The sequence below is a fragment of the Quercus robur genome, chromosome 4 (assembly GCF_932294415.1).
Source record: "Quercus robur chromosome 4, dhQueRobu3.1, whole genome shotgun sequence".
NCBI lineage: Eukaryota > Viridiplantae > Streptophyta > Magnoliopsida > Fagales > Fagaceae > Quercus > Quercus robur.
The window spans coordinates 66635504-66649472 of NC_065537.1; the positions used below are offsets into that span (position 1 = coordinate 66635504).

The 13969-nt window shown below is 31.1% G+C and overlaps 1 protein-coding gene across 1 annotated transcript; it reads right to left on the reverse strand.

The window, feature by feature from the left end:
* Positions 1-307: 307 nt before the first annotated feature.
* On the reverse strand, positions 308-6173 carry LOC126722430 (uncharacterized). Its single transcript, XM_050425581.1, has 7 exons — positions 6018-6173; positions 3065-3151; positions 2102-2299; positions 1497-1661; positions 1155-1208; positions 819-965; positions 308-676 (listed from the first exon to the last, which is right to left on the reverse strand). Exons 1-7 carry the CDS (start codon positions 6171-6173, stop codon positions 308-310), a joined length of 1176 nt encoding a protein of 391 aa, XP_050281538.1.
* Between the last annotated feature and the right edge of the window lie 7796 nt (positions 6174-13969).

Here is a 13969-nt window from a genome sequence, read left to right on the forward strand (position 1 = left end):
GAAGGACAAATCAAGGTCATTGACATGTTCTTTTTAGTAATTCAATAAAAGGTCATTGACAAGAATGGTCATAGCTGAAGGAATAAATTTCCAATTTATTTTGCAAGACATTTGTGTGTGCGTGTGCGCGCTAAATAAGTACTTTATTTTATTGAATTACTGAAAAGAACACGATTACAATTAAAAGAACTAGGCCTAGAGCCATCTCGATCCATAGCCTCAACAACACGAGGCACTAAGGAAGAGATGGGAACTAGTTCTGTTCAATTGAAAAGCACAGCCCACTGGACTTGTGGTACAAAATATTTTAATTGCCACAATCCCCACCAGGTCCACCAAACCCGAAGGTGTATCCCTCGAACGTACCTATATATCCATGGAAATCTATGAGATAGCAGTTAGGGCTGTCAATGATTGTATCGTAAGTATATTTACGAGGTCCATTTAGCACTCCGGAACTATTTCTATACTGGATCGCTCTAAATTGACTTGTATGTCCATAATTGTCATCTGGAAATATTCCGGATCCCATGGGTGGGCTAATTCCATTTGGGGGATTAACAGCGAACCCTCCCCAACCAACAGTTTCAGGTTCAACAAAATTATTAAATATATTTGCTGGAAAATATCCAATATTAATTTGATCTTTTGTTACCCACCAATTTCCATCTTCCGCCTGTCACATAAAACAACAAGGGTATATGATCAAAGTCACAAAACTCTAAGCACCTTTTTCAAACTTTGTTTCAAAATTTAATACATAAAATGTTAATATTACAAAATAAAATAATATGCAATTTAATTAACGATAGATTTACCTTTGAAATAGATAATCCAGTCTCAAATTGAGGACCATTAGGAATGGATACATTAACAAAATGTGATCCAAGATAAACTCTTTTGTCAACTTGCACAAAACCTGGGCAGGCAATGTTGAAGCAGCCTGTCTTATTAGCACCATCAGTCTGCAATTTTCAAAGGCATTGTTACGTATAATTTTCAAAAGAACTTATAGTATCTAAAAATTAAATTGATTTTGTGTATTAAAAATTCAGTTGATTGAAATACTAGCAAACAAGAAACACACATACACCATAAGAAAAAATTTATACAGTAAATTATAAATGTGTGAAAACGATATTATTGAAACTTACCGTCCAATATGTAAAGAAATAAGTATCCCCAGTACCATATATGCCTGGAGAAACCTGTAATCAAGGAGTAAAAAACATTATTCTTTTGAAAAATCTGTTATGTTGTTCCATTTATACTTAGAACTTGAACTTTTTTTAACCAATACGAATGACATCTTTTTTTTTTATGAATAATACGAATGAAATCTTATGCATCAAAGAAAACGACCCTTTTTTCTTTGTTTTCTTCGTTGAAAAAGACAATCGTTTATTGCAAACTCATGATTGGACAATTCTATCAATCATCAAAGATTAAGGTGTGAAACTGTGAATATCAACAAAATAAGTATAAATTTAAATTACCATCCATCCTGTTGTGATAGAATTCAAGTTCTCGTTTGCACCGTTCATGACATACATTACGGCATAGCTGCTTCCCTCCTTAACATCAGGATTATAGACATTGATGTTTCCTGTAACGCCAAGATAACTTTGATATTTAGCGGTTCGCATTTCGATAACTGCACGCTGTACAACCCAACAAATAAGATCAATTTGATGGGATCCACCATTAGTTTATTTTCCCCATAAAAATGCTAGAACCTAGTTCTAAATTTGGCTACAATATTAACCTTCATCGTTCTAAATAATAAATAATAATTCATCTTTTGACAAATTTGCTTTAAATTTATATAATTAAATATTAAAAATATTGGGTTTAAGGATCACAAATATATTGAGTCGAGTTTGGTTTTATTCAAACCTGGTTATTTAGCTAATCAAACTTTAAACTTCATTTCAAATTTGGTTCATTTAGTTAATGCAGAGGTTTGAATGGCCATTTTCACAAATCTTATTATGACATCAACGTTATATTTTTGGGAAAATAATACTTGTGTAATGTATTATGATACCAAGTATGGTTATGATTACATCATACATCCCAAAATATATAATAAAGAACTTACATGAATATTGGCAACTTTTGTTGTTTGAGGATAAATGTTATTTGACATTGATCTAATTGCTATGAGGTCTGCTTTTGTTGTCCTGCGAATAGGAACTGTTCCTGACGGACAAGCATCTTGTAGTAAACCAATCATTGAAGGTCTATTTCGCGAGAGACCTACATTCTTTGTTGTTCTTTTTGAAAAATGAGGTCTTTCCTGAAGAAGCAAAAATTCAAATTAAACTAAAAAACACAATATTTGTTTTCCAACTTGCAGATTTATATTTTCATGATAATAATAAGTGATAGCTCTATGATAATGACATCCTTAGTGGTATCTCACATGTTAGTGGTTCAAACCCTACTTCCTCTTCCACCACTATCCACTTATTAAATTACAATTCAAAAAAAAAAAAAAAAAAAAAACAACAACAACAACAACAAATCTTTAGTCCTAAACTTTTGGAGTCAACTATAAATTCTCAACAAGCTAAGACAAATCTATCAAAATATGTTATTTTTTGTCGTTCTATTATATCTGAATCATTCTATGTTTCTAATATATATTTCCCTATATTGATAGGTCCATTGTTATTACACGTACTTACCCAAACTAATGTAATTATAAAAACATACAAAAGTGAGTGATTCATAAGTCATAATATATAATTGCATAGTTAAGGAAACTGAATTTTGCCATCTCTTGCTCTAGTTAGAATGTAGCCTTTAATCAAATTCTGATTAAGAATAGTATTTTTTTTTTTTTTTACATAATTGATTTGCTTAATTAATCCTTTAAATAATAAGCCCTAGTCAAATTGGAATTTGTTAAAATGATAAGGTATGGCAAACATGGTAATCATTATGATAATTTTCAGTTCAAAGAGTACAAACTACTACAATTTCTGAAGCAATTGGAAAAAAAAAAATTGTTTATTGATATAGATAAAGGAATAAATAGTTTCAATATTTGCTTAAGTACCTGGATCTTGTGATCTTTCAACAGAGGATGGTCAAAAGCCAATTGTTTATTGATATCAATGCAATCAACAATATGTCCAAATTCTGTCTACAAATTCAAAAAAGAAAAATCAAATTCTATTATAGCATAAAAATATGTTATATATTAAATTTAAAAAAAAAAAAAAAAAACCAATAATAATAATGAGACTTCCATGATTTAGACGTCTAAAAAATATGATGATTGTATGTTGCGATCATGAAGACAAATAATTGAAAAGGCACTGCCAAGATAAAAGCCTTTAAAAAACAAATGGGTATGACATTTTAGAAGGATTAGGGTTGGGGATCCCTAAGAACTAAATAAATGAACTGTAATTTCATTTTACATGAGTTTCTTGCTATTCAACTAAAGTACTTCAATCATATACTTACTAGTTCCATAATCCCTCTCAAAGGTGACATGGCTAAAATGGAAGCTTTCAACTAGCTAACTTGGGGAGACTCTCATATAGAAGACATCACAGGTTCCATGGGAATCCAATATCCACATACCTGGTGCAATAAACACCCAGAAGAGGGCTTCATTGAGGCACATGTTCGGATCACTTGCTATTAGTACTCGATCGATATAAGCAAGCTAAGGCATATGACAAGATAACTGCGATCTTGTCATTTGCCTATCATTTGGCTTTCACTCATCATCGATCTCCAGCCCCACCAAGATGAATGTTAAGATAACTGCTTAAAGCGAGGATTGTGGAAAGCTATTTGGTATTCCAAGGTCTCGATTCTTGAATAGATAAAGGTGCAAATTTGGAGGGCTTGCAAGTCTATTCTGCCAACCAAACTCGCATTGGCTTCAAGATAACGTGGTCAAAAATGTTTTCTACCATATATGTGGAAGGGACTAAGGAGGATTATTTATTTGCCTGCATTTGGTTTATTTGTGGTTTCAAAGGGCTGAATGGATCCTTACTGAGCCCACCAATGTGTTCTTGGCGGCAAGGAATATGGTGGACGAGAATAAAGCCCATCGAGCTGTTGGAACAGGGTGGGACTTTCTAGGAGAGGAGGGATGATTCAATCCTTAGGAAAGAATAATTTCTCCGCATTTCTAGGTTGAGCCCACAGTTATCACTAATTATTGAAAAATTGTGCTCTTAGGTAAGATATTATTAAACTTTCAATAATTAAAAGTTAAAAAAATTTATGATTTATGCCATGTCAAATATTTATCACTGAATTACCATTTTTTTTCCCCTTGAAGCAAATCTTATCATTATAAAATTTAAGATAAAAGAACTCAGAGGGGACCAAGATGAAAAACATTAAAATGTAAGGAACCAAAAAAAAAAAAAAAAAACCCACAAATTTTAAGGGATCAAACACATAATTTAGTCAAAATTAAATATAAATTCACTTGTTTCATTAAGTCTCAGTTCTTCCGATTAAACCAATGTTCGTAATAAATCTCATAACTTAATCAAAGTCTTTTGAATGTTGTTGTCGTCATCGTCGTTCCGTCTTTCTATCTTTTTCCCCCCTTTCAATAAAGAGGAGAGTGGAAATCAAACTCAAAATTTTCTTTTATGAGAGAATTGGAGAATAAAACATAGGGTCTATTTGGTTGGTGGAGTGGAAATGTAGGAGGATAGAAAATGAGGAATGGATAGAAAAGTGGGAAGATAAAAGAGATTTCAATTTCCCTAATTTGTGTTTGGTTGGGGTGGAAAAATTGAGGGATGAAAAAAAAAATTAATAAATTTACTCATATGCCCTGTTAAAAATAATTCCTAGAAAAAAAAAGTGACAAAAAAAGAAAATTATCCAAATTTACTAAAAAAGAAAAATCATGCCCAAATAATCACGCTGAAAAAAAAAAAAAAAAAAAAAAAAAAAAGCACCCACAACAACCTGTATGCTATATTACACCAAAAAAAGAAAAGGAAACAAGTCTATCATGCCCAAGAAAGCAAAATAAAAAAGGAAAGCAAATAAATAAATAAAAAGAAAGAAGCAACCAAAAAGTCAATCACACCTAGGAAAGCAAAAAGAAAAGAAAAAAAAAAAAAAAAAAAAAAAAAAAAAAAAAAAAAGAAAAAAAAAAAAGAGAAGAAGCTATTAATAGGACCAGTAAAAGGAGGAAAGGAGGGTAGTTTATTCATTGATTGAAATTATTCTTCCCCCCACTATTTTCTATCTTTTTTCCCCCTTTCGATAAAGAGGAGAGTGGAAATCAAACTAAAATTCTTCTTTTATGAGAGAATTGGAGAATAAAACATAAGGACTCTTTGGTTGGAGGAGTGGAAACGTGGGGGATAGAAAATGAGGAATGGATAGAAAAATGGAAGGATAAAAGATATTTTAATTTCCCTTATTTGTGTTTGATTGGGGGTGGAAAAATGGAAAGATGGAAAAAAAAAGTTTTTTTTATATATAAATTTACTCATATGCCCTTGTTAATAATAATGTCCAATTAAAAAAAAAGTGAAAAAAAAAACAATTACCCAAATTTATTAAAAAATAAAAATCATGCCAAAAAAATCATGTCGAAGAAGAGGAAAACAAAAAAAGAGCACCCACAACAATCTATATGCTATATCACACCCAAAAAAAGAAAAGCAAACAAATCCATCATGCTCAGGAAAGCAAAATAAAAAAGGAAAGCAAAAAAAAAAAAAAAAAAAAAAAAAAGGAGGAAAGGAGGGTATTTTAGTCATTGATTGCAATTATTTTTCTCCCCTCTATTTTCTCCCCAAATTAGAGAGATAAAATTTTGTTGGGGTAGGGGAGAAAACACCTAGAGCATTAGATCTTACTCAAATGAACAATCAATTGATAATAACAATAAGAAGAACATATAATTTCTAAATGGAATGTTTAAATATCATTGCACCAAATATGCTTGAAGTATTATAGTATTACAATATATAAAGATTCAAAACAAAAATGAGTTCGAGTTAGTCTAAAACCTGAATGCTTTTAACAGGAGGTTTGTTTATGAGCTTTAGTTCTCTTTCTAACTCCAGTTCTTCTTCTTTGGATATAATTCGGGTTCCATTCACCTGATAGATACTTGTCAAACCCAAACACAAAACTACAATTAAGATCATTCTTTCAAAATCCATTGCCTTACTGATTGGATGTAAGTATATATATTGGGTTAGTATTCTTGGAGGCTATTTATATAGGAGTGATGGTGAGTTGAAGATAAGTATAATTAAGGTCTCATTATGGAAAGCAATTAAGTTTGTTTTATTTATTTATTTATTAATTTATTATTATTATTATTATTATTATTATAAATAGTTGGGAGACGGGCGAATTTGAATTTTAGATGTCTCTAGTGAAAACATAAGGAGAAAAAGATGGATTAATCTTTTCTTTCCTTTTTTCTTTATCTTCACATTACCATCTTCATTGGAAATGCCAACCAATTTTTATTCTTATTTTGTAAGATCTTGTTATGGAAAGACAATGGCACTCTTGATACCAGCCAAATTTTATTCTTATTTTGTAAGATCTTGTTATGGAAAGACAATGGCACTCTTGATACCAGCCAAGCATGTTAAATAGTGTTAATATTTACATGTTGCACTCTGATATTTTTGAATATACGTTTTGCACCCTAAATAATAACATTTGTTACACTTTGCATCCCAACGTTAAGTTTGCTGTTAACTTGGATGAAAATTCAAAATTAAGGGTGCAAAGTGTAATTTATCTTTTGTTTTTAAAGAATTGAAAAGAGGGGGCAACTAGGTCTTTACACATTGTGCCATATTTACCCATCCAGGTTAATAGCAAACTTGATGCTAGGGTGCAAAATGTTACAATGATCATAGTTTTGGGGTACAAAATATGCATTCAAAAATTTTATGGTGCAAAATGTAATCGGAGATATAGTTTTGAGTTGTAAAGTGTAATTTATCTTTATATTTATGACATTGATAAAGAAATGGATTGGTTGATTTACTATTTGCAACTATCTACAATACCCTCATTTTTTTTTTTTTTTAAATAACTCTATAGTTGAAGGAGAGAAAATTTGAATCTTGAACACATATCCATTGGAAACGCATGAGGAAAAGATGGATTGATCTTTTATTATTATTATCTTCATCTTATCATCTTTATTGGAAACACCAACTATTGGGTTAAAATAGATTGACCCAGGTTAATAAGTTAATTAATTAGGTCAAATTACATGCAAATCATAAAGCCACTAACAAATCACCAAATAAACTAAATATAGCGGAAAATAAATTAACACGGTGATTTGTTGACAAATTGGGAAAACATCTTGCAAGGCAAAAACCCCACCGGATGAATTTAAGGTCACTATTCCTAAGAATCCACTAATCAATAACCAAGCAATTACAAGTATGAGGAATTTTACCACTATCCTGGCCTATTTGCAAAATAATAACCTATAGTTGAACCTTTGCTCCAATACCTAATTAGACTTGATCTTGTAGCAGTCTTCTTTCTTTTATTGCACAAATTTCCAATCTATGACTAACTCCTTTGCACAGATCTCAGTACATGACTAACTCTAGCAACTTGATTGATTGTTATTGGTTGTAAAGTTCTTCATTTCATAAACGATGAAAATAAGGAAGCACTTGGTTACAAAACCCTAAGGTGCACAAACGCAGTAACTTCTCACAAAGTATATAAGTTCTAAGTCTATGTTTCCGTACTTGATGACTTTTAAAATAAGCCTTATATATGACTAGGGTTGTAAGAAGAGAAACTCTAATCATTCAAGTTATCTGGGCCGATTTTTAGATCTGAAATTTCTAAAATCGTAGTTCTCGATAGATTTAGCATATGTCAAGCTTCTCCATTACTCTCCAGTAGCAGGATCTGTCGCGCTTGTGTCGAGACTTAATGAAACAGTCATTTTTCACTTGTTTCTTGTATCAACCTTCATGTTTTTAATGATTCCACTTGATATGTTTGAATAACATTATCCTTGTTACATTTATCCCAACTTAGATCTACCCAATTACAAGTGTGTTTTGTCAAAGGATTAACTAATTACATAGAAAATATGAACCTAACAACAATAGCAGTGCTCCTCCCCAATAAAGTTCAAGCTTGATGGGACAATACTCTTCCAAAATGAATATCAGATCATCACATTAAAATTCTGTAACACTAGCCAATTTTTATTTTTTAATTTATTTTATAAGGTCTCGTTATGGAAAGCCAACAACGCTGAGCATGTTAAATATTTTTAATATTTATCAAATGAAAAAGAAAAGGATGGATTGATTAACTATTTGCAACTATCTACAATGCCCTCATTTTTTTTTATAACTCAATAATTAGAGGAAAGAGAATTTGAATCTTGAACACATCTTCGTTGGAAGTGCCAATAGGAAAAGTTGGATTGATCTTTTATTTTATTTTATCTTCACATTTTCATCTATATTGGAAACTCCAACCAGGTTTATTTATTTATTGAGTTCGAATTGGTGAGGATGAGGTGTAAAAGTAAAACTCATGTTTTACACCATTTAATAAAAAATTAACACAATAGCTTTTCACTTAAAATTCAATAGATTCTATCACACATAATAACATCTCAATAAACTCACAATTAAAACTGGATTTTCAAATGGATAATAAAATTCAATAAGTGTGGTTGTGCCTATTCTTTAATATGTAACATGATGATATGGCATGTTGGAATTTGAGGGATAAAACTTGAGTTTTACAACATATCTATTCTATATATTACTAAAAGCTGAAGCGTAGCGTTTAATGCTGTTGTTCTTACATTGTGCCACATCAGCTACCACTTCATTTTCTTAAAAAAAAAAAAAAATTTACCTTCAATTTTTAAATAGTTTTTACAATTTACAGCCCTATAAATCCCAGTCCTATAAATGCAGCTCACTAATTATTTATTTACTCCCACTATCACCCTATAATAAATTTGTATAATTAATCTAGCCCACCTCTTATTTATTTAGTTCCACTATCAAGCCCAACCCAAAGCCTTTTCGGTTCAGCTTAAAGGAAAATGAAATTAAAAATATCAAACGTTCAAGCTGGTTTGGAAGAAAGGAAAAAAAAAAAAAAAAAGAAGCGTTTAGGGTTTTAAAGGGAGGAAAAAAACGTGAGCAGAGAAAGAGTTTGAAATATGTAATGTAGAGGGAAGCTTAAAGGGAGGGAAAAAAAATGTTGAAGTTCAAGCTGGTTTGGAAGAAAGTAAAAAAAAAGAAAAAAAAGAAAAAAGGAAGTGTTTAGGGTTTTAAAGGGAGGAAAAAAACGTGAGCAGAGAGAGAGTTTAGAAACAAGAGGGAAAGGAAATGACTTGATACGTATTGCATTTTTATTTTTATTTTTAATTATTATAATGAAAATCAAGGAGATTCTATCTCATGTGCATTGTGAAGTGAAATCACCACTACTATATGTATATCTCCCAAACCATAAGGTCCATAACTTAATCAATGGATTAATATTAAAAGCTAGATTGGCTTAGTTTGCTCTTGTTAATGCAGTTGATGATGCAATTTGCAAATCAAATGAAGACCAAGCAAGGAGGCTAACGCTATATTTGGTTTAGTAATTTTTATTACTCAATTCTTAATTTCCATCATTCATTACTCAAAATTTGGTATGGTTTATTGGGTTTGCTATCTCTCTTGTTGGGTCACAGTGATAATGATGGATGACGAACTGGGCTTGTAAAATGGATCACGTTGGGTTTGTAATGGTATCATAAAATGAGTTGTTAAAATAAATAAAGTGACTTGAACTTGCCTCTCAAACTAATTAAAAATCATTCATAAAACCGATAGATCTAAATTAAAGATTGAATATAAACTTCAAATACATGACAAATACTGAAATACTCATGTATGTAAGTAATAATGGAATCTATTTCAAAACTATTTTTGTATTAGCTAGTCAAAGATTTAACTTAAAAAGTACCTTCTCAAAAAACCCAAAAAAAAAAAAAAAAAAAATCAAAAGTAATATTAGGAAATCCGTTTATGATTTTACTTCATCCTTTTCAAAATTCAGAAGAAGGTATTAGTATTGAAATACTAGGAAACAAAATCTATTATTCAAAGTTATTGTACCCCTGAATAATAACAAAAGAAAAGAAGTGAATCAATTATAAGAAATGTCAATTTTTAAATAAATAAACATAATTACAAAGGAAAAAATATTTGAATTAAATCTCAACCCTTCATTTAATCTAAAGACTCAAAACTTTGACACCTCACCAAATAGGAAAAGACTGTTTCACCCTTAAAATTTTTCAAAGCCCGCCTACTGTTTCTTACCATTTGAAACCAAACACTCACACTCTCCAAGTGTGAAGCTGTCTCAACTCTCAAGGAGCGAAGGTCTCTCTGAAGCAATGCAGCCACTGGCCAGATCGGTGGTTCCGACGTCAGAAAATCCCATTTGGCACAGTCACCGCGGGTCCATCTTTGCTTCCGACATCAAACGACTCAAGGAGGTGAGTTCTCTCTTTTGTATACATTGAATCAAAATAAAAATTATTTTTTGGGTAAGAGGAGAGTTGGGTCAGGGGTCAAGATAGCTGGGGTTTGATTTTAGTTCTACTAGTGATATATATATATATATATATTTCACCATTGAATCATTATTTAGTTTTGTTTTGAGGAATATTTTTGGGTAGTTTTTTTTTTTTTTGCTGCAACTTTAATTTTGCACATTTTCAAATGGATATGTCGAATATGGTCAAGCAAAATTAAAGAAATAGATGATCATCATGACACAGAGTACATTTTCTATTTTAATAAAATTATTATTTCCTTAAAAAAAAAAAAACCAAATATACACTCAATGAAATGAAATTCATGCTTTCAGCAGGGTTAGTTAAATGGTAAAAGCAATAAATGCATGTTTTTGGAACAAACATAATTGTCCTGCTCAAGAATATGAAAAATTATTGTCTACTCCTGAGAGTACCATAAATATGTACTCTCTCTACCATTCATGTGAGAGAGAGGAGTACATATTTATGGTACTCTCCGAGAGTACCTAATAATTTTTCCAAGTATATTGATTTCTATTCTTCTTAAGTTACTGGTTCTATTATTTCTCTCACTTCAATACCCTTACCTGAAAAAGCTATCCTTCTTGCAGCTTGAGCTTGGGATCTTACTAGACAGAAGGGTTTTGCCCTTTGTTCATCCAGTTTTCTTTTTTATTATACTTTACTCAAAGCTTCCCCATAAGGTATTGGATATTCAATGTAGCTTCATTAGCTTTCATTATTTTTTATTTACTCCCATCATCCCTAAATACATCAAATGTTTGAAATGCCACAATTGTTAAAGAAAAGGTAAGTATGGCGATCTTCCCAAAAATTACATTTAACTTTAAATTAGAGGTCACATGACTCTTGATAAATATCCTGTTTGTTCTTTTGTACAACATGTGTGTAGTTTTGGAAATTCGAAATTTTCATATATTCTGGAATAACCCAAAGGGAAAAATGTTAGCATTTATTTTGGGATGGAGGGAATATCTTTTTACTTCTTAAGAAGACATATGTAACACCACTTCAGTTGTTGATGCAGGAGCTTTGTTTTATTATTAGTTCGGTTCCAATCTTCAACTTATCTGCGGCAATTGCAGCTACTAGAATGTATGTTGTAGATGTTTAATATGCATCATTATCTGAAGTAATATGTTGGAAATTTCTATGGATTGTGGTAATATTTTTTGAACAGTTGTTTGACTCCACTGAAGTTATTACCTATTGTTTAAGAAATAACATGACACTTTAAGCTAAAGGAAATCAATGGATAAGATCATCAAGGCTTTTGAAACTCTAAAGCTTGGTTTGCTTTACCTTTACCATTATGTGTCTTATGGACCATTTGGTAAGAGCAAAACAGTATAACTTTTGATGGTGCTGAGGCATCCAATTCATGTTATCAAGCAATCCTTGTTAAGATGTCTATTTTGAGTAAATGGTTGTTTTAGGCAACAACCATTTGAGTGTGTGAATTACCATTGTGTGAAAAGTCTTATATTAAATATATTCTCTCGTTTGATAGAAATTATTTTTGATTATATAGAAATAGAGATAAATTCAATGCCCTTCAGTTTACTGGAACTATTGCTAAAAAGCTAAGGTCGGATGAAGCAAGAGTTTGAGCCTTCTTCCTTACTTAAGTGTCCAACCTTCATTTATCTGCTAGGAGTCGTCCACTTTAAGAAAATTTGTGAGTGATAAAACAGGATTCTAAGACTGGTGATTCTTCTGTATCTTCTTTGTCTTTCCTTTCTTATCTACCCATCCTCTATCTTTGCTATTTCTTTCTCATTTTAATGGCTGGTTGGAGTTTGGAAAACTTCTCTGTCCGGTATCTTGTATGTTACTTTTGCTGTGATTTGTTGGTGATGGGCCAATTGTATGAATAATTTCTCCATTTCTCTCTTTCTGAGTCTGTCTTCTATGTAGTCTTTTGCTGCCTGTCATTTGCAGATTTTCTGCATACTAGTTCTGGTCAAGCCCCAACCCATCTTTATTTTCCTCTCCTATTGATTGACAGCTATGTTGATTTTTTGAACTTACATGTGATAAACCTAGCCTTTGATTTCCATGTTTCTTATGGCTGATTTTTCATTTTTATTTCCCTCATTTGTGTTGAGATTAGATCAAGTTTCGTGTAAAAATTGTTTGCGATTGAATTAATTTTGCAAGTTTTAGTCACCTGAAATCTGATTGAGTTCCTCCATGTCCTGTTCGGGAATGTCAGCCTGCTAAATTAAATGCTAGGACCTGATTTAGTTACTTTTAGCTGTCTAAAGTTACCTAGAATCAATTCAGTAGTCATAGGGCTGCATTATTAGAATCAATATCATATTATGGGGTTTTATGAATGGTAATTCCATCGCAACGATTATACAGTTGTTTCCTTTTTGTACAACATTATTTATTTATTTTTTAAATTTAGTTTTATTTATTATTGTTAATCTTTAGGCTTCTTTGTGTCCATTGTACATGAAGTTGTCTTTGTCCATTGTACATGAAGTTGTCTTTCTTTAATAAAAGTATTTTTACCTACCCAAAAAAAAATAAAGAACAATGGGTATCTTTTAAATTTTGTACTATGATAAAAGTAGGTGGAACGCTATAACATGTTAACAGTTGAGAGATGCTTTGACTTTGGCCTAAATATATATTGGTCTGAACCATTCAATTGGTTATTCTAAACAAGATTGCAGGATTGAAATCATATTTGCCTGAGGTAGTTTGCCTCATATTCTGTTAGTGCCACTTTGTAAGAGACATTGTTTGGAATTTCATTTAATTTTTGTAATATTACAATAACAATGGAATTGGATTGCTGAAAGGATTAAAACAGTAATATATTTTAATGGCTGAGTGTGACAAGTTCATGCTTACCCAGAAAAAGAAAATTTTAGTGGGTTCATAAATGCATACATGCCCTCTCTTGAAATGTGTAAGAAATGCATATAAATGTAATTACCTCTAGACTATATAATGCTTCACATTGATGATAAGATATCTGTGTTTGTGTGTGTCTGTACAAAAACATAATTGTATTCTTACAATTCTCATCTTGTTTTAATAGCTTTCAAGTCTCAAATTTAATCATTTTATCTCTTGTTGTATGGTTTGCTTTTGTAATCCTTTCTGAGCTTTCATTATGATACTATTCTTTCTCTTCTCTGAATTTGGAATGCCCTATTGTTTTTCATCCTCCCTTTATTTGCCTTTTCTCCCTAATTAGGAAAATTTAAAATATTGATGAGTATGTCATGTGAGAAGGCACTAATTTTTCTTTTATACTTATCTTTTGTAGTCAACTTGGCATATGGATATTGGCTAAAGGGGAATTTTTTAGCAACTTTAAACTGTTTGATATGTGCCCTATTTACTATTAATTCA